General features: G+C 33.3%; 1 protein-coding gene across 1 annotated transcript; it reads right to left on the bottom strand.

The window, feature by feature from the left end:
- Positions 1-409: 409 nt before the first annotated feature.
- LOC116339671 (collagenase-like) lies at positions 410-1714 on the bottom strand. The gene is made up of 3 exons (XM_031765692.1): positions 1438-1714; positions 1218-1351; positions 410-1149 (listed from the first exon to the last, which is right to left on the bottom strand). The coding sequence occupies exons 1-3, from the start codon at positions 1663-1665 to the stop codon at positions 699-701; spliced, it is 813 nt and encodes a 270-aa protein (XP_031621552.1). The 5' UTR covers positions 1666-1714; the 3' UTR covers positions 410-698.
- Between the last annotated feature and the right edge of the window lie 19225 nt (positions 1715-20939).

The raw sequence follows: 20939 nt of genomic DNA, 5'->3' as shown, positions 1-20939 counted from the left end.
TTGATTGGTCATTGTTGAATAACATATAAAATCAATTAGGTCCAAAATATAAAAAGATTTTAACCATATTATTTCATCCAAAAAAGCTTTGATATATAATATGATAGTAGAGTGACTAGAGGAAGTAGTACTATGTGGTGAATGTCATGGAAACTTTCATTAACCTAAAATGAGCAACGAAATAGTTTGAATGAAATGCAAACTGAAAGACAATAAACGAAGCATGGCATTGATTGATCAATATTTGAATATATTTTTAGATGGAATAAGATTTTCTCGTTTCAAATATTCGAAAAACGATTATTTTGTCAATCGAAAGTAAATGCGATGAACTTTTTATCGGCGAAAACTTAAAGCCCTGTTAATAAATCGGATGGTTTGCATGTTTTATAAGTGAAGTTTGTTTTACTTTAAATTGAATTCTTCATTGTTTTTCCAATATATTTCTGACTCTCATATTTACTTATTTATTGTCACCAATCAATGAGAATTTCATTATGAGTTTAATCGATTTAATTTTATTTTGTGCTTTCCGTTCTTTTCTTGGAATTTTCTTGATATTCTTTTGTTTCTTATCGCTACCTTGTTCTAATTTACGTTGAATCAACATCAAACAGGGCGATAAAGTGACTCAAAAAACTTTTAAAACTCCCAATGAATTTTATTTAAAAAATATTAAAAACGTTTTGTTAACATGTTTATTGTACATTGCTTTCGCAATCTGAAATGCCAGTAACTTCTTGGATCCACTGAAGGTATGATGGAATGTTTGTGTAGCCTTGTGGATAGCCAAGATGACAACCGTGTGCAGAACCGAAACTGGTTAAACCAACCAATGCTCCGCTTTGGGCGCTAACAAGGGGTCCGCCAGAGTCGCCTTTACACGAGCTCTTTTGTTGTACTCCACGAGCGCAAATCACGCTCTTTCTCAAAAACAAAATTGGATACTCAACCAAACATTGAGTCAATGGAACTGTTTTCAATGTGGTGAATTGCAGAATTGGTGCAAGTTCTTTGGAGTCTGTTTTCATGAGACCGTTTCCAATAACAGTTACTGCCAAATTTTTCGATGACGAACATGCCAATTTAACTGGCTTAATAGTTTTACTGAATTCAACCTTTTGTGGGAGCTTAATCAAACCGATGTCGCTGTAAAATGACAGAAAAACATTGAAAAAAAGAAACTTGAAAACCACTTTAAGACATCGTATACTCACTTCCAGAGAACAGCTTGAACATAACGTGGATGAACGTGGATACCCTCTTTGCCAACACTCAAAACAACACGCCCTTCTTCGTTCACGTCTTTTACTTTCAAGGAGCCCAAATGAACTTCCACACCGGATACTCCCTTTAAGCAAAAAAACATCCAATTTTAACTTAAAGTTAAATGAAATGTTTATAGAATTTTGTCGTTGGAGAATGTCGAATATTTACCTTCAAGCAATGAGCCGCAGTGACAACCCATTCGTCTGATATGAGTGAGCCACCACATGCGGCATATCCTTCTCCGAGTTTGATTTTCAAGAAAATATAGTACGGAAATTGTCCACGAGCTGCATTTTCACCTTGCACAACTCTGGTATCAATTGTAAACTCACTCAAATCGAATGCACAACTGATGGCCAACAGTGTGACCAATAAAACCAACGTTAATTTCAACATTTTGAAACTAAATTTTTACAACTCTTCAATAGGAACAACTAAATCTGGAGTGTAGTATCGAGCTATTAATCTCTTTTATACATGTTTCAGAGCGTGCAGTAATCAATCGAATATAAGCGATTAGATTAATCCGTTGATAGTGGCACTCAAGATCTACTACATTACTATTGGTCATATGATCTAAATTATCAACAGATCCATTGAAGCCTTAATTATCAGTTCAACAATTAAAAAAAAATTCTTTTGCACTGGCTGATTTTTTGTTAAAAAGTTAAATGAAATCATACAATTAACTACAAGTTCAATGTTTCTTCGTACTTGAACTTGAGTGATTTTTTTTATTGCGCAATTGAGTTTTACAATGAAGTTGTTGTACAACTTATGATCGATCATAAAATATACGAAAGATAAAAAACGATAAGTTCTGATCTATTAAATATTTTTTGTTTGAATTTCTCTTTGACTCTAATAATGTAATGTATAACAGTTATTCACGCTGCGTTGATAATACCAAATTGTATGAATACCACTACGATACTTCCATTGTTTGGCTCTCTTTCCAGTTTGAATTTTTACATTTTCTTTTGAGGCGAAGACTTAATCAGCTGAAAATTCTGAGAGAGGCTTAAAGGAAACATTTTTTATATATAATATTCAAGTGTGCAATGAAATTAGATAAGATACGAAACTATTGTTTGTGACTTAGAATTTTATGGTTATTGATACATTATCAGTGTTTCAAACTGTTGACCAGACAATATATTTAGCTGTCGTCATCTGGATATTTCAGCTCATCTGGATATCGTCAGCAGATGATACGACGTGAAAACAATAGAAGTGATTGTTATAGGTATATAAGCTTGTTATAAACTGGTATTACTATAACAATCACTTCTATTGTTTTCACTTCTCATCATCTGCTGACGGCATCCAGATGAGCTGAAATATCCAGATGACGGCAGCTAAATATATTGTCTGCTGTTGACCGATACTTGTTTGCTATTGAGAAATCGATTTCTTTTTCTCTAAAGTCTAACAGTCACGTAAATTAAATGATTTATTTCTAACAAGTACACACAAGTCATTAAATACCTCCGCACAAAATGTGGAGAAAATCACTTGTGCGGAAAAAAGGTCTTTTCTCATCGCTTTATGTATTTACACCAATTATTTCGAAATGTCTTGTTTTTAACAAAACAATGAAAACAAATCGTTGTGATAAACAATAGTCGTTGTGTAATTATGGAAACTGCGCAGTAAAAATGGGTTCGACGAATAAAAGAATTTTGACCAAAACGACGTAATATAGAGCAGTTGAAAAGCTATTCGATTATAATCGGTCACAATACCGCGTCAAAGGAGCGATGAAAAATGACGAAATAAATATGTGGACATTTTGTTAATCTAATAATAAGTGTCTCCGAAGTGATTAACTGATTATATATGTTCATTTTTCAAACGGAAATAAACTTCAATCTTAAAATCGTTTGTGATGTTGGAGAACTGTTTTTTTTTTGCTGCATTAAAATTGTATACAATAAAAAGAATAAGAACCTTGAATAATGGCCAGTTCAAGTGTGCACCACGTGTATTTCATATGACGAAATGGGAAACATTCAATTTTATAGTAATGATGATAAATTTACCAGAAGCAATGCTCTTTGGTTTGTTTTGTCGTTTACTAAATAAGAACTCTCAGCAAGAACCGATTTGGTGTTCGATGTGCAATAAAAGTGGTCAAATAAAATAACCAACTTATTTTGATTGTTTTCCGATAATGTTGTGGGCTGTCACATGTCGTCAACAACGTTTCTAAATGAGAACTTTATTTTTCAAATGCTGCACACATACAACACAGATAAACTAAATGTGACCGAGAAACTTCTCATTCGCACACTCTTTCGCTCCGTAAGCATTGTCGTTGCAATCACACACACCCACACACACTCTCTCTCTATGTGTGTTGTGTTATGTCGTTGAATGCCATTTCTTTTTTATCAAACTCTTTCCGAATCACTTTTCTCGCTTCGTTTTCATTTCTCGCAATTGTGTGAACGACACATATATTGCCAAATCGGAAGAACTTGGCACATTAATGGATCTATTTTGCTGGGTGCCATGTGTTTTTGTCGTACGTGCAATGCTTTCAATATGTTCAAAAAGCATTTTCATCGGAAATAATATTCCAACGGAAGGATTGAGGACACTGCACACCAATATATTCGGCATAACAGAAATTGTGAAGTGAACGAGAGATAGAGAGAGAAAGAGAAACGATTGTCACAAATTTAAAAAGGCCTACCGCATCATTAATTCCAAAATAGAGGAACGAATTATATTTGCAGCAGTTCTCTATTCGTTTGTAGTACGTTTGCGGTGCAGATTCAATCTCAGGAGAATAAATATTGATTTTTGCATTTGAAAAAAGTTCCCATATGTCGCTACCACATAATCCGATGGTTAAAAAGAGACAAGATTTACTTTTACTTAAGTAGTTTACGTCTTCTATTAACTAGAGTACGGTATCTATATCAAGAATTCTTTTAAAATTCGCAAAGGAATCAATGGAAGTTTATAAATAACTTTTTTTTTTCTTTCAAAGAAAATAGAATGTAATTCAATCTTACTTACTTAAACTCAGATGTAATTTGCCGTTATGCAACATTCTTCGAAAGTTATATCATGTAAATGACATTTACCGAGACTGCGGAAGTCAAAGAAAAATCTTCATCTCAAAGTAATAATATCCATAAATCTCGGGTTGTAGCAAAAGTTGTAAAACTATAGTTAATCTGTTCCATTTTCAATGATATTCTGTGATTGAATTTGTTTTCAAACGATTTTTAACGTCTATATAAATAAAAAAAAGAGTACTTCTGCCGGATCGAATCAATTGATAAAAATTAATTTCAAAAGTTGACATACATGCACATATACGAAATTCCATTAACAAGGTTTGGCTGCATTCACATCGTAATTCCTTTGCTTGTGATGAAGTCATTCAAGTTTGTTACTGTTTGCTGTAACAAAAACAACATGCAATCTGCATCAGATTTCATTTAAACTAAACTAACGACCAACTTACACCGAACGACAGTCAAAGCAGTACAAAAAACGCATTCAATGGAAAAACGTGACATCTAAGCGATTTTCGACTTGGCAAATATTTGAAAGAAAGTCACACAGAGTTCACAACACGATTGTACGCGAGCTGCTTCACAAAAAATAATATTATTTTTACTTGAATGTCGTTCTCATTGGGGTTTTTCTCACCCGCTCTTTCCATTCTCTTTATTCTGTCTTTCTTTTTATGTGGCACACACACACACACATTTTCCTTTATCTTGGCAAATGATGTTCGAATGGACTAAACGTAGAATAGAGAGAACCACATAATCAAGATGTCGAACGTGCAATGAAAGTCATAAGTTGGTGTAATACACGTTAGAAAGCTTAAATGTGGATTGAATGTTAGTTGAAATATCAGCAAGTGCCAGTGTGTACTGCGGCTATGCAATCTATAAACCAACGAATGAAAATCCACACGAAGAAAATAATATTTTATGATGTGACTTTCGTTTCTTTTTATTGAATAAATATCCGGCATTTGTGAATACGAACACCTCAAAAATTCAACACATTACTATATCGCAAGCGTTCATATCGAACAAAATATTAGCTCTATTAAGTTCAGTAGCACATACACGCGTGCGATGAAAATGTCGTCGCATGGATGGAATGAAATGTCGTTTAAGAGCAAGAACGACAAAGAAATTGAAAGAAAAAATATCTCACATTTGCTCGATATATTTGATAGCCACAGCAGTCCGTGCATCTCAAACATCTTACTGTTTTCAATTCGATGAAATGGAGAGAGAGAAAGAAAGAGATAAAACAACGTACGAAACGAAATGGGAAAAATTAGGTTAGAAGTGAAATTATTAGTTCACTTGTGATGGAACGAAAAAAAAAACGAAGTTGAACCACTATTTCGTAACACAACTGGCACATATTACATGTAATAGTTACGATTATATTTCTTATAGTTTGATAAATCGACAAAAAATCCCTAGAGTATGCGACAGTTACACCAAATCAAATAACAAATCCAAGGAAGATGGAAGCAAAAGTGGAAGACGAAGAAAAAAAACAGAACGTTATCCGAAGCATGCGGTTTTTCCCCTTTCATTCTTTTATGTACGAAATGGGAAAATGAACAGAGCAAAATCAAATGAATAACGAAATAATGTTATGTTCGATTCAGATGAAACATACAGAAGGATTAGGTAGACGTACAATAAAATGAAAGTGCTGCAGATTGTTCGTCGTTTGATTTTGATAAAACCGGAAGTCCTGAACAACAACAAACACAAACAACGACATCACAATCAAAATGAGGTAATATCATTGCGACATAATCTTCAAATAGAGAAGTGCACTTGTTCTCCTTCATTCGTCAGCGAGAGTGCACGTATGTCGATGGACCCAAATACAATCCGTAATAAAAGTCCAAGTGTTTAAAAGCATCGCGACATTTGACTTTTTTCTTCAATCATTTTCCTTTTCTTTGAGGTTATTTTATTATTTGCAATTTTCGTTTTGGTTCATTCAAACGACCGACCATTGCACAAACTCTTCACATTTATTGCGTGTGATTTCGTTACATTCTTTTTGATTCCATTTCTACCAATGACGACGATGACGACTCGCAATTCGATCTAAGTGCATCTCTGAGTAACGATAATCTCAAGATCTTTTTATATGACATATATGAAATGATTTAAAAACGAAACACCAAAAGTACATACAAGAATAGCTACTTGATCCATTTATTACACTTTTTCACCGGCAGCATTCCAGCAAATTTTATACAAGCGATTCGTGTGTGTATGAGCTTACTGACTGGAAGCGGTCATATCATATTGATAGAAAAACTCAGAACTTGGCACCAAAAATAATAAACGAACGAACGGAAACAAATGTATACTTACTGAAAAAGTGATTGCATAAGCGAGATGAAAATATCCCAAACCAGTGTAGAAAATAATAAAAATAGACAAAAAAAAATTGACCGGTTTGTGCTTATTTTGTAATTTTTAGATTTCATTTATTAACGTGCTCATACGTCGTGGATCGATTCAATGAATTTTTTGTCGAAACAGCATATGGTTTTCAACGGAAAAAATACGCTGTGGTATGCTTGAAATCCACTGAATCACTTTATTATTAATTTCTTTATTAGTTCAGATGGTAAATGTTGAATGCAGCCTAGGGGCTTAATACAGCAAAAAAATTCACAGGAATTTACGTAAATTCACACTTTTGAATCGAGTGGTTATTGATGAGTTCGGTGAATTCGTGTGAATAGAATGAAATGTGTCAAATTAATAAAGTGAGGTTATGATAACCGCAATATTTTTTAATTTATTATTTTTTCAATATTTCCGATTGTTTTCGATAGAAAATCGCTCAAAATTGAAAATAAAATTAATTTTTATTAAGAAAATATAAAAAACATTTACAATTTTGTTACACAAAATATAAATATTGCAGTAATTGCCAGCAGAAACTATTCACCACTATCTCACATATTTGAATGAAATCGGCGTAGAATTCACCGGAATTCTTTCGTTTGCAGAAAAATTCAGTTAATTTAGATATTATTATACAGGGTGTCTCACGAACTTAAAAGACTTTGTAAGATTTGAGGAGTCGATTTTACACTTTTTTGGTCAAAAATTTGTGAAAAAACGTGAATGAGAAAAATATCGATTCTAAGGTAATTTTTCATGCTGATTCCGAATTTTTGGGTTTCAGGTCAAAAAAATCACATCTTGGGGGTTTTTGACCCCCCCCCCGACCCCCTTAAGGGGTGCAGGGACTGGAGGGCAGGGTCCTAAAAAATTTCTCTCGTCATTTTGAACAACTTTGTAGTACATTATTTTTTGATCAGATGAAGTTTTGTAAAATTGGGGGCACCCCCAACCCCCCTGGGGAAAAATTCAAAATTCTGCTCCGATAGAAATTTTCTATTTTTTACCCCCAACATACCCCCCCCCCCAAAGCGTTTTTTAAAATTTTTAAATTTAGGGGGTGCGCCTAGTTCGTGAGACACCCTGTAGAATTCAGTCGTTGAAAATTTTGAATTAAGCCCCTAGAATGCAGCATGATGTGCTATTAATTTTCAATCTACTCCAATCCGGGTACGTTCGTCATAGCTCGACCGAATAGTAGTGAACAGCCACTCTTAATATTATTAGCAGCAAACCAATTAGCTCATAGTTTGAGCATCAAACTCGAGTCTAGTTCAAACAAAAACCAGAAAAATTAAGATGCTTTTAAGCTTCAAATAAAGATGCTTGAATGACAAAACTGCATTCTGTAAATATACAAAGACAGCCAATTAAGACAGAAACTTTTTGCATTTCAATGTAATCGTCAGCGATGATATTTTAAAGTGACATTTCATTTTCTGCGCGAACGAAAAACCAAATTTGCTCATCAAACAGCGTTGAAAATATAAATATTCGCCAAGAAGCTATTTAAGTTGCTCTCACAGTTAATATGATTTTACTGTTCTAATTGTGTCAGAATTTTTTAGGAGTGTACTTCATTGTGATGAGTTGCTCTCTGTATATTTCTTTTATCTCTTGTGTGTTTTCAGGTTATGTCGTGCCAATGAGTATGATTGGAGTAAATTAAATTACTACTAATGAATCTTTGAATTGTGGTCTTTTCGTGCATCAATAGTGCATGTTTGTGGTTATATGTTCTCTTCATCGTAGTTTATTCTAACCGAGTTTCCATCACTCAAGCATTTTGTTCTCGGATCCATACCCCAACAATAAATGAAAAGGTTTACTCCGAATAGGACTGAATTTGAATGCATAACCAGGGTTTTGTATGAGAGTGAAAGAGAGATTTATAGAAATCGTTCAATCTTTCTTTTCTCTTTTTCACTTTTATACAATAATTATGGTTATGAGTGTTATCCGTTGGATATTTATGAATATGGCTGGAATTTAACATTCAGTTTCATTGGTCACTTCTATAATAGAAGTTCTATTGTATGGTCTATATTAATGAAGAACAGAAATGGTAGAAAAATATGTAACTACGCATTGACATTTTTCACTTAGATAACATAATCTTCGTTTGAAAACATGATATTACTCATACAAACTAATGTTGTGTTGTGTATAATTTCATCATTTGTTCAGCATAAGCTTAACATTGATCCAATTTTGTAAAGATTCATGTTTGCACACAAAACCACGTTCTTTTAAATTCATCCCGTACTTGTGAATGGTCTTGTTTCGTACGAATTATCTATTGCACATAATAGTAATTTAAGTGAGCAGAAATCGTCTATTCGAAGCAAGAAATCAGTTTGAAAGAAATTGATGTTGACGACAAATTTTCATTGGCGTAAAAGATTTACGAACGCATTCGTTGGTTTTCGTTTGTTTGCTGATGAAATGGTGGATGCTTTTGAAGAAAACAAAAAGTAATGTGTTTCTTATGGCTTTATATCTCAACAGATGTTCAGTCCATGTGTTCCGGCTGCTTGGAAAACTTTTGTAAGCGCATCAAATTGAAAGTAACAGCATGTCTCTGCAAAACAAAATAGATAGAGTTTCTTTCTGCAGGAAGAAAAACCGAATGACGACAACGAAATGAATAATTTGAAAATTATTCAATCTGATGAAATGTGTTCGTGTTTTTTTGTTGCTTATTTAGCGTTCCTTTTCATTTGCCTATCGGACATTCGGAGTCAAATTTTTTTTTGGATTAGCTGTTAGTTGCAAACAGCTGCTGGCCAATAGAACAACACAAAGAAAATATATGTTTCATACAAACCATATCGTTTTTTTAATGAGAAACAAATCCGAAGGTATATGAAGGGTGCTAAATTCAGCGAAACAGTAAATTATAATTTCAAGAGCACTCACAATGTTTTGAAACATTTTAATCAATTCTTTCGTGTGCTTTTGGCTTTAAATCCATTCAAGTTTTACAATGTGCTTTATGAGGTTTAATAGGTTTTAGAAACAATTTTCTCATGCGATAATTCACTTGAAAACTATTTTATATGTGCAACGGGCAACATACATTTATTACAGAAAATTCACATGCACAACAATAATAACATGCACACATTGTTGCAATCTCACTTTGAACTGATGTAGAACTGCCTAATTTCCATATTATAGTGCAACTTCCACGCTTAATTATGTATAAATTCTATTACGCATATACTCTTGTTTCATATGCACTATTTAATACGTATTGTGTATAATAAAGACCCGGGAACACATGTTATATGCATTATGTCTATTCTAATTAGACGCGCTTTGGATAAAATTTGTAAATTTAGTGGAAATCCTGAAAGGTGGAAGTTTTCTCATGATATAATTTAGTTTGAACTACATAATTCGAAACAGAAAACATGAAAACATTTATTAGTTGCTCTAATTGTAGAGCAAAAATCAGTTATGTTATCTAATATTTGGAAGAGTCGAGAATTAATTTTATTATTTTCTAAATATAGGTGTACTTGACACAGGTATGCTATAAAATATTCTTCAAATTACTTCAAATCACTTGTAAATTACACTGATGTGATACCTTTTTCAATTTAATTGAAACATAAAATATTAAAACTTTTCGAGATAATACCTCTTTCCGAAAATTAGTGATATAAAAGCTTACTTATATCAGAATAACCAGTATTTACACCTTTTTTATTGTCATGAAGTGTACAAGAAAAATTCGTTTTATGAAACAAAGAAATAATTTAATAATAATTTTCTACGTTGAATATCTTCTTTTGCTGCCATAAAAAACAATTTTATTTATACATATTTACATAAACATCTCATAGTGTTAAAACAAATAATGCAAAAAATGGGCCAACGAAAAATGTTTCCATTTTATGACATGGTGAACTACATTTTTTTTCGTTCCACATTGGATACGACGGTGAAAAAGCATTTTTATACATTTTTTTTCTGTTCGAGTTTGCACAAAATGCTTGCGGGAGAGAGAGAGCGAGTGCGAAAAAAGGTGTTATTAGAGTAGATCCAAGGAATCAGAATTGTGGTGTCAGGTAATGCAAAAATGGGAAAATAAATTGAAAAATAAATGAAAGAGAAAAAAATATGAAAAATAATAATATAATGGTTTTAATTTTCAAATTAAGCACATTATGCACTTTTCATTTCATTGCACCCGCCACTTCTGTTTTCGTCGCGTTTCAGTGTTGTGGTTTGCAGCATAGTTCCGTTTACCTTTATTCCGCCTTAAGTTGGTTGGTATTTGTTTGTGTGCAGTGTTTGGAGCGCAGCTGGAAATTTGGAATTTCGGTTGGCATGAATTATATGAGTGACACAGTTCCCAAGAGAGAATCTACGTTCGCTTGCAAGCTACATTCACACTCTCGACTTATATTTTCCAATGAACGTTTTTGGTGGAAGCTTACAGTTTTTTTTGTCTATACTTATTTCGGTTTCTTTCTTGCTCTCATTTAGCATAACCAACGTTTTATGAATAAAAAAGGCACGAAAATGGGGACATTCTACTGTTTTTATGGTGAATGTCATAAAACGCGGTTGCCATCATAAAAAGAACATCATTGCTTGCAGTGAAACAGACAGACATACTCGATAGTAATCAACGTTTCAGTTTTTTTTGTGTTCTTGCTCTTTTATTTTGGTTGTGCCGCTTTGAATGGTGGCCTCGCAGCTTTTTGGAGTCGAATATTTCGTTTACCGTTCGTTGTACATGTATCATTTTGTCAGTCGCATTATGCATTTCATATTTAAATGTCACTCTGATAATAAATTGTGGATGTTGATTTTTTTGTTGGTGTTCTCATTCCAGTTTGGGTTTGAAATGCGTACAACAAAAGGAAAGTATTTGTTGCCTTTGGTATGCCTACATTTTTACACTCATCATCAGCACTAACTATTTATTATTTCATTGGATTTTCTTATTTATCGCGTTTTCCTCTCGGAAATGTACCAAACATTCACACAGATTATCTCAGAGCTTATGCTCTCGTAAACGACATGCTCGCTTTGCAAATACCAATCGCAACAATACAAGCACACAGTTATTTCGATGGATAAAATAGCATCATCTTATGCTTTTATGCGTTTTTTTTCTACTCTATCTCGCTCTTTAGTCTTTTGCTATCTTCACAACATACATGAAATTCACAATGGAAATAATTTATGGTAACATTGCGCGTGCATTGCTACCACCGCTATATGTATTGGCATTTGAGATTCAAATACACATTACAACCTCGTACAAGTACACGAAATACCGTAAAAATGTATACCAGCTACATGTGCATCATAAAAAAAACACAACGGGCCAGAATACAAAGCCTGAAAATAGGGAAAAGGGCAATTGCAGTAACGCAACAAAACGCAAATAGAACAAACATAAAATGTGATATTTTCTTGTTCAATCTTTGGGTGTGTATGGGTTTCAGTTCGTGCACGCCAATGATATGGCAATGTATATTCAAGCATATTCTGATTTTTGTGTAACTTTATGCCGATTTATAGATTTCCCTTTGAAATCGAACAGAAACCCAATAAGCAGTATCGAATGAAAGGGAAAACCAGATGGAAACACAGAACCGATGAAATATGGCAGCAATTTAATATTTGATTCTGATGGTATGTGCACGATTTTTCCACTCTCCGCCTGCAAATTTATGTGCACCAAATCGAAATGCTGCGATAAAATACAAAAGAGGGAATGAAATCATGATCTGATTGTGAGTTGATTTTTTTTTGTGTTCTGGTTTTTGATGCCACTTTTATGGTGTGATTTTTTCGTTTGAATCTTCGATCGAACATTTTCTTCTGTCAATGATGCGACAGGCCATATACATGGTAGCCTTCTATTGAGGGACAACTTTTTTTTTGAAAAATATCAGCGACATCTTTACTCGGAAGTTTCAACTTTCTTCAACAAGAAAAATTGATTGTAAAAAATGCTTGAAACTACCTATGTGGTAGAAAAACACAGATTTTATATTCGTAATGAGATGGCGCTCCATGTGATATCTGTCCATTTTTTTTCATTCATGCACAAATATTTGAATCAGTGTTTAAAATTGGGACACGATTTGGCTATTGGCTTCGTTTTCATTCAAAGTCTCGGCTCCATATTTTTCTGGTGGATTGGTTTTTACAAAATATGTTTTTCATCGCATGTTTTCGTTTTGTAAGTGTATATGTTCATTTTTATCTATTTTGTTTGTTACAACAACGAAATCAATGCACGTAAGGGATTAAAAAAATCGTGATTTTTTTTCATTTTTGGATTTGCGTGCACTATGCTCACTGTGCTTTTCAGGCGTACGATTTTATTATCGCATTTTATATAGATCCTTGAAGACGTTCCCACATTCAAACCATTTTTATTTCGATTTTATTTTTTTATGTTTCACCAGACGATTTTGATGTGAACGGTAGAATGGCTTTTTGCTTTTTCTTTCACTTTCAATCATATCGAAGTAAATTCAAATGTACATTGCTTTTTTACGTACAAACGAAATATATATGGAATGTTTTGTCAAAAGTTCATTGCGATCTGTATGGGCGTTTGATGTTTATTTAAATAAGAGACAGGTCGACACAATCGACTACAAAAGAAATCAATTGCATAAAAATAGCGATATTGAATTTTTTCCATGTGACTGAACAAACATTCAAGCATTTCTTTATTGAGCGACACTTTCGGCTCTTTGTTGTCTAGCCTCCCGCCTGCTCCTTGAATTCCGTTCTTTGAACAAAAAAAAACGTGTGTGTCTTTTAAAGGAAACGTATAAAATTAAAGGAGACCATTGAAATGGGAAAAATGCTAGAAAAAGATCAATAAAATATTTTATCAGTGCATTTGGTAAATGCCGAATGAAATGTTTGATGTCAAATTAAAATTTATCACACACAAATAAGTGCTCAGTAATTCTGGCCCGATTTATCGATTCAATCATTTTGACACCGTTTCTATATATATATCGAGGTGATTCTTAGTCGCGTTTTGATTCAGACGAAAGACTGAAGACGATTCGTAGGAAGAGTGACCAAGTTGAAAGTAAAAAAAAAAAACGATGAACACTGCACAAAAGCAATTGAAAATGATTAGATTGCAAAAGCTCAAGTAAAATTCGATATTGAAGCGGCTCATTTTATATAACCAGAAAAATAAAACGGCCAAATAGACAAGATGAGAGCGAATCAAGTGGAAAATAAATGAAAAACATATTAAGATAAATGGTATTGCCGTCAAAATTGAACTATAACAAGAGCAATTGAGTTTCGTCGAAGTTCAAACCGTATCATACTGAATGTTCATTCGACGAGAACAAAATATGGCGCAATAAAGCGATTCAAAACGATTTACTGGTTATCGTAAATGATATTTGCCAGCGTAAAAACGTCTCGCAATTCAAGATAAGTTGTCATGAAGAAGCAACGACATGAAATAATCGCAATTATCATTCGTGATTGTTGGCTTCAAATAAACATTTTACGATTCGTCGAGATTTCATATAAAAGATGCAATGGCCGACCGTTTTGAGACTACTATTGTGTATTGGGTGTATTGAGGACGCCTTTGCAATTCATAATTAGAACCTGAAGAAATCACATAAGTTATGGCTCACGATAATTTTTCTGTGACGATTTCCAAATCCATAAAATTCAATCTTGTATTTTCAGATCCAATTAACCGAATGAAATGGTAAATCAAGTGCTTTACTTTCATTTAATTGTGATGGCGGGAGAGTGAATTTGGAAGACTCATCCAAGTGTTCGGTTCATGTTTTGCATTTTTATTTGATATAACGAAAGGTTTATGTGTTATGCGGGTAAAGTTCATTTGGTGGTTTCAATTTTGGATTCGGAAAATAAAGGGGCCACCACCTTTTAATAGAATGAGCCGAAATGAAAGTGTATGCGCATATTTCGTTACAATCAAAGATGGTAAAATAGTAACCAAAAAATAAGCGACCGCTGCGTACAATTTGAAACGCATCGTCGCAAACAATAAACAATCAAATGCGAACCTGAACATAATCAAATCCGAACCAATTCACGCTAAATAAAATCGAAGCACTGAGACCCAAACATAATTTCACCCTAAAGAGCAAAAACCATTGCGCTGTTTCCGAGCAGCATTTTTTTTTTCTCCTATCGCACTATTCAACAATACAAACAGTGTTCGAGAATGCGAATGGCACAAAATCAGCGTGAAACAAGCAAATGCTTAATAAGCAATAACCCGTGTGTCTATTGATACCGACAAGTGAATCTTTTTATGGTTCTGTATTGTATATCTCAACATATTTTTGCGTCAATTCAATATTCGCCATGGATGGTATGGTGGACATTTTGTTCCATTTTTGTTATTTCCAATTTCGATATTATGTGACATCAACAACTGTATATGAAACGAAAATAGCACAGAGATTTAAGCCATTGCAGCATTTTATGCGTAGCGTATATCGAGCTCATTTGAACACAATGGTCGACGGGGGGTTATCAAGTGTAAATAAGATAATCAGGTTATGGAAGTGTATCGGAATATGGAATTTTCACATTTTTGATGTACGTGTCGGTTCCCAACTCTTCACATTTCTTGCTTACACCAAATATTTTTCCGGAAAATTGGCTTTTCAAGTAACAATGGACAGCTTTCAAATGACAAAGCAAATAGACAAGCTTTTCGTCACCAATTTGTTTGAAATTTTAACATCGGCATTTTGGTACAGTAGATTGCCAAATGTCGACACACGACCAAATGTCGGAATACCGAGAGGTGAATTGAAATTAAAAATTGAAAATTCATTTGAATTGCATTTTTAAAAGTAAATTATGAAAGATCAATATCAAATTTCTTTATTATAATCCAAATTTTAATCAAAAATCTATTATTGCTTTCACAAATTACGTTCAAAAAAAATTCGGCATTTTTATCACTTTTTCACGTCAAAAGTTAAACTTTGTCATTTTGAGAAAAGCCGGTAAAATGCGTTTTTTTATATGAAAAAATAACTAGTTTGGAAAAAAAATTATATCGGCGAATTGTAGATAGTTTAATTTAATTATTGAACAGAAATTTTGAGAATATAAAGAAAAACAATTATATTTATTTTTCATTTTTCACTGTAATATTATTCCGGAATAAATCGTCCAATTGCCGACACATAAAGCACCGAAGTTTCAAGTGAAACACTTTGGATTTGACAGATGTGACAGTTAAAGTCGTATTTGGATCATTGTGAAATTCAAACCAAAAATATTCTAGATCAGTGAAATAACGTAATATTTTTAAATATTTTTGCCACTTTACTATAGAAAAATAAGTAAAATAAAATATGGAGCAAAAATAAATCAATCTAATAATTTTAACTCCAATATTTTGTATTGTTTACCTCAATGTAAATAGTGCGTTCATGGGCTGTCAAAACTTAAAGTTTACAAGTTTCGTAGTGAAAATGCATGAAATATGTCGAGATTGAGGAGCCGAGAATTGGACGACGAATATCCGACATTTGGATTTTTCGATGTTATGACGAAAAAATGGAAAAAAATAATACATTTTTGGAAATTACTATCTTTTGAGAAACGTGAAATGAAGCACAATTAAATTCTGCATCGAATTGTGTATAAAGTGATATTTTTTCATGAAATCAAAAATGTAAAATATTAAATTGAAGTTGAAAATTCAAACAAATAGTCCGACATTTGGGCGAGTGTCCATATAGCAAATTATTTTTATATTTTTGGATGAAAAAAAGATGTTGTCGAAAATTACGTGAATTTCAATACAATGATAGGTATCAATTAACAATAGAATTTTGCGTCGGATATTGTTTCAATTTATTAGAGAAAAAAATGGTATGAGTAAACCGGACGAAAATACTCCCATTTTCATCCAAAACAATGAATGATGGATGTTCTCAAAATGAAGAATTATTTTGCCAAATAAATTAAATTTTTATCAATTTTCTTTAATTCCGCCAAAAAAATTCCAACCTGGCGCCGAAAACGTCGATGAAGCATTTCATGGTCACCGTTCCCTGCGCAAGAGTTCTTCCTCATCTAAAAGCTTTTTATCAATTTCCGAAACGATATGCCATCATGACGGAACAAACAAGGTATTGTCGGCTCCAATGTTTACCATTAGTTTGCTTTGTTCTCCAACATATTTGCCTGTGTACCCATTTTATCGGATAAGTTATTTCATTTACAGCTACAAAATACTGCTACATCAATTTATTTAATTGTAATTCATGTGTTCGACAATGCATTAAAAGTGTTGCGTTCCAAAAGCGAATTGAGCGCGAGTACTTGAAGAATGACAGTCAAATTGCCTGTTTCAATTTAATTAATTTCGTTGTGAAACTACCGATTATAACTTGACGTTGTTGCAGAACACGTATTTCATGCTCTATACAAAACAAGAGATGCGTAACATGCGAATTTATTTTATTCGAAAACCTTTTTGGCTGCATGGAAAAGCGAGAGCGAGATTGGATTAATAAATGAAGACGATTTTGTGACAAAGTGAGTAAATGCTTTAGCAAAATTACATTTGAACATTCGTTTAGTTGCTTTGAGGCCGTGCATAAACTCATTCAAATGAATAATGTGAAAAATTGTGTGTGTGTAGTGAACAGGCGCCACACAAAAGCACATACAAAAACTTACAACGGAATTTTCTCATCAATTTTACTTCCGTCCAATATTTAGTTTACTGTATAGTGAAGTTAATCGTTGAGATTCCTCTTCATTATATGCTTAATCACATTGAATTTTCGGGTGGATGTGTGCATTATTAGATTCGCATTCAACAAAAGCATTCATTTCGTATGCGAAAAACGTAATTAAATTTATTATCATTTCGCTTAAAACAGAATCACTTTGTCTGTAGCTCGTTTCGTCGATTTTGCAATGCATCCACATTCTCATCCATTAAGATTTCTATTAAAATCATGATGAAAAAGTGTGTCTTTGTTGCGCTAGTATTTGGTGTCTGAGATTCTATTCAGGGCTGTTTTGCGAACGACAGGCAGTGACAAAGTGAGGGTAATTTGAATGAAGCCAAAATGAAAAAAAAATGTAAAAAAGAACAACACTAACGAAAATATGGCTGACTGATATGCACGACACCGAACGAGCAATTTAACACAGTCAAATTATATGAAAATGGAACGAAATTTGCATGCACCAGTAGCCCAACTTTTCGTTTGAAAATAGGATATTGGCCCGTCGACGAATTTTTAGCACGTAATGGAATCATTTTGTGTTCTGTAACCGAAAGGTAATGCATTTTTAGATGAAATATATTGCTCAATTTCATGAGCTAAAATGATGATGGTGAGCAAATGTAGATTTCATTTGAAAGACACCTATCGAGTTATGATCGATAAGCAGTAAAATTGTGTGATAAAACTGACAAACATCAAATGGCGCTAAAGATGCGGAACTCAAACCAGATGACACCCAGCGGCCTGAAGTGCAACCATAAAAAAATTCTAATAACTCATTCGAACGCATTAAACAGCTCTTTTTTCCGGGTGAATGACGATGACGCCGACGGTAAATGTGCTCAGCTTTCAAAATTAGACTTGCCATTTGCATAGCGAAGATAGTTCGATTTTAACGCTTGAAGTTTTCGAATTGAAAATCGCAAATGCAGCCCGAAAATGTGTGAGTGAACGCTGTGCTCGTGTGTGTGCAACTGACACAGAACCAAAACCAATAGAATTTGGATGCGATGCTCCGGTCATCTATAATGCATTGCATTTGTTACCATCAACACCATATGTTACGCATCGTTTGCCACTGTTGCTCAAAGTAGTTTTACACCAAAAACAGTGTTGAACTCATGGACGCTCATGTTCGAGAGAAAAAGTGAGCATGACAGGCAACAGCCTGTCGCCGAAATGATTTGATGACGACGATGACGACCAACAATGTACCAACTTCTCCAATCAAATTTTTGCCCGCATTTCTTTTTCGTTCGTTCATCAAGTTCAATTTTACATGTCAAAATCTCACACATAGTTTGCTTCAAATGGAGATTTTTTTTAACTGGAAAAGAACATCACATTACACTTGATGATATGCCCATGTTTTCATACGGAAAAAATCCATTCGCCACCCATCACATAAACATGTAACAATACTCATTTTACTGGCATCAGGTTTTTCATCAAACTCCATATACTGTCAACGAAATGTGCTTGGTTTTGAAGTTAGCTTAACAATTGTAATCATTCTGCTGGTTCTGCTTTGGATGTGAAAACAAACCCGACAGGCACTAGGGGGTAGACACATGGAATATTACTTGAGATATTCACCGAAACTGAAGGTATTCTTGGTATTCTTGGTATTCTTGGTATTCTCAGTTTTAGACCAAATGTCAATGCATTCAGCAACGTCTCACAATGTGCATATATGAATATTATCTTCCAAATATTAAAAAAACTTTTTCAACGCTATTAAGTGTATTATTTCAATTGGTTTAATAAATGCAAAAACAATTTTGATAAAAATAACATAAAGAAAACAGAAAAAATTAAAATAAATTTCGAAATGGTGAATGTTAAAACGAAATGGAAAAAACTTGAAATCTTTATTACCGATATCAATTTGACATTTGGTAATCACGGTATTCACATTTTTAGTACAAGTAATCTTTAAATAATTAAGTAATTGTCGTATTTGAAAATAGATAGGTATTATGACAATTCATTGGTATTCATTCATTCTCTATTGTGTCTACCCCCTAGGACAGGCAGGCGGAACCATTTTCCATACGCAAATGTGATGGCGTAAATATGTGGAAGTTTTCGTGAAAAAAAAACGAATTAAAAAGAAAAATAACAAGAAAAATCAATGGTTGCTCACATTTTTTGTGTGCATGTTTGTGACAATTCATTGTTGGGATTCTTTCTAAGAGTGTTACATCGCTATTGTGGCTTACGTTGTTTTTTTTCCTTCTCAGTTTTTTTGTGCTGTGTGACTGCAGATGACGCAATGTATTTTCTGTACTCTGTTGCTTCCTTGCTGGCTATGCATATATTAAACTTTGTGCAAAACATAAAATGATCGACTTTTTTTTTGCTTCTCTGCATTCGTCAGCCACTTTGCCTGTTATTTAACTTGAGCTATGAGAAGACTGAGTCAAAAAAAAGTTGAATGAAAAAGTGACAGTAACAACAGCAACAATTCAAACTTGCACACATGGCAATAAAAAAAAGAACAGTCACAATCGAAACTCGAAACTGATGTCAACCGAGAAAAAAAAAGAGAACAACACATTTTAGATATTCGTCAAAAATGCTCAACAAATGGTCCCTTACATATTTATGTGAAGAAAAAACTGTGAGAAACAAAGAAAAATCTCGGCAAAAAAAATGAACAATTATAAAGAATGTAAACGACGAATAGTGTTTTTTCGATGATGTATCCTTTTGTTTTTCCTTTCTTTGTTTTCTTGTATTTTATGAAATAAATATCCTTTTGCAGCGAATTATAAATTTAATTTCTTATGATTCTTTTGCCCTTCTTTTCTCTCTTTAACACTAAAATGGTTTTTTTTTTACAATGATAACTTCACATTTGCTGCAACCGAAAACTGCCCTACTAAGTTTTAAATGATCTTCTTTTATCGGGGATCTCATATGAGTGGGACAATACTGTATGGAAATATCACACTATGCCCCGTATGTGCTAAATATATAGTGAAAGTTTTGAGAAATATAGTTTTGTATCCATAATTTCAAAAATAGTTGCTTTCGAACTCAACAAACAGCGTTTTTTTGTTTTGATATTTCTGCCTTTAAATCTGTATTCTGGTTTTTTTATGTATATGATTTTGGTCACATAAAATAATTAGATTTCGTTCAATTTCAATTTGTGTCTATATATGCTGACTATGCAATTATTATCTGTGCCGATGCAGTTGGTATAGACTTTAATAAATTATGGTTATCTATATTTATCCAAACCTCAAGCAAATGACAGTGGATTAACTCGAAACTGCACTGTGTACCATTGGACAAACAACGAAAATGTGTGCTCACTTTTGCTTGTGATGTACAAAATAAACGTTATGTATAGAGTTCACATCGACTAGACATCAAATGATAGAGAGTGGGTATAAGCAAAGCATTGTCAATTATTTATGAATAGAGAGAGAGAGAGAGAGAGAGAGAGAGAGAGAGAGAGAGAGAGAGA

This window comes from Contarinia nasturtii, unplaced genomic scaffold (genome assembly GCF_009176525.2).
Source record: "Contarinia nasturtii isolate CC-2019 unplaced genomic scaffold, AAFC_CNas_1.1 Cnas_scaffold_533, whole genome shotgun sequence".
In the NCBI taxonomy this organism is placed as follows: Eukaryota; Metazoa; Arthropoda; class Insecta; order Diptera; family Cecidomyiidae; genus Contarinia; species Contarinia nasturtii.
Note: the sequence above shows the minus strand (reverse complement) of the source record. Positions and strands in the feature narration are given on the sequence as shown.

Coding starts and splice junctions, on each gene's coding strand:
- LOC116339671 (XM_031765692.1), bottom strand. CDS start 1,665: ATGTTGAAATTAACGTTGGTTTTATTGGTCACACTGTTGGCCATCAGT. Junction 1,352..1,437: donor CTGCGGCTCATTGCTTGAAG/GTAAATATTCGA, acceptor TTTTGCTTAAAG/GGAGTATCCGGTGTGGAAGT. Junction 1,150..1,217: donor GTTCAAGCTGTTCTCTGGAA/GTGAGTATACGA, acceptor GTCATTTTACAG/CGACATCGGTTTGATTAAGC.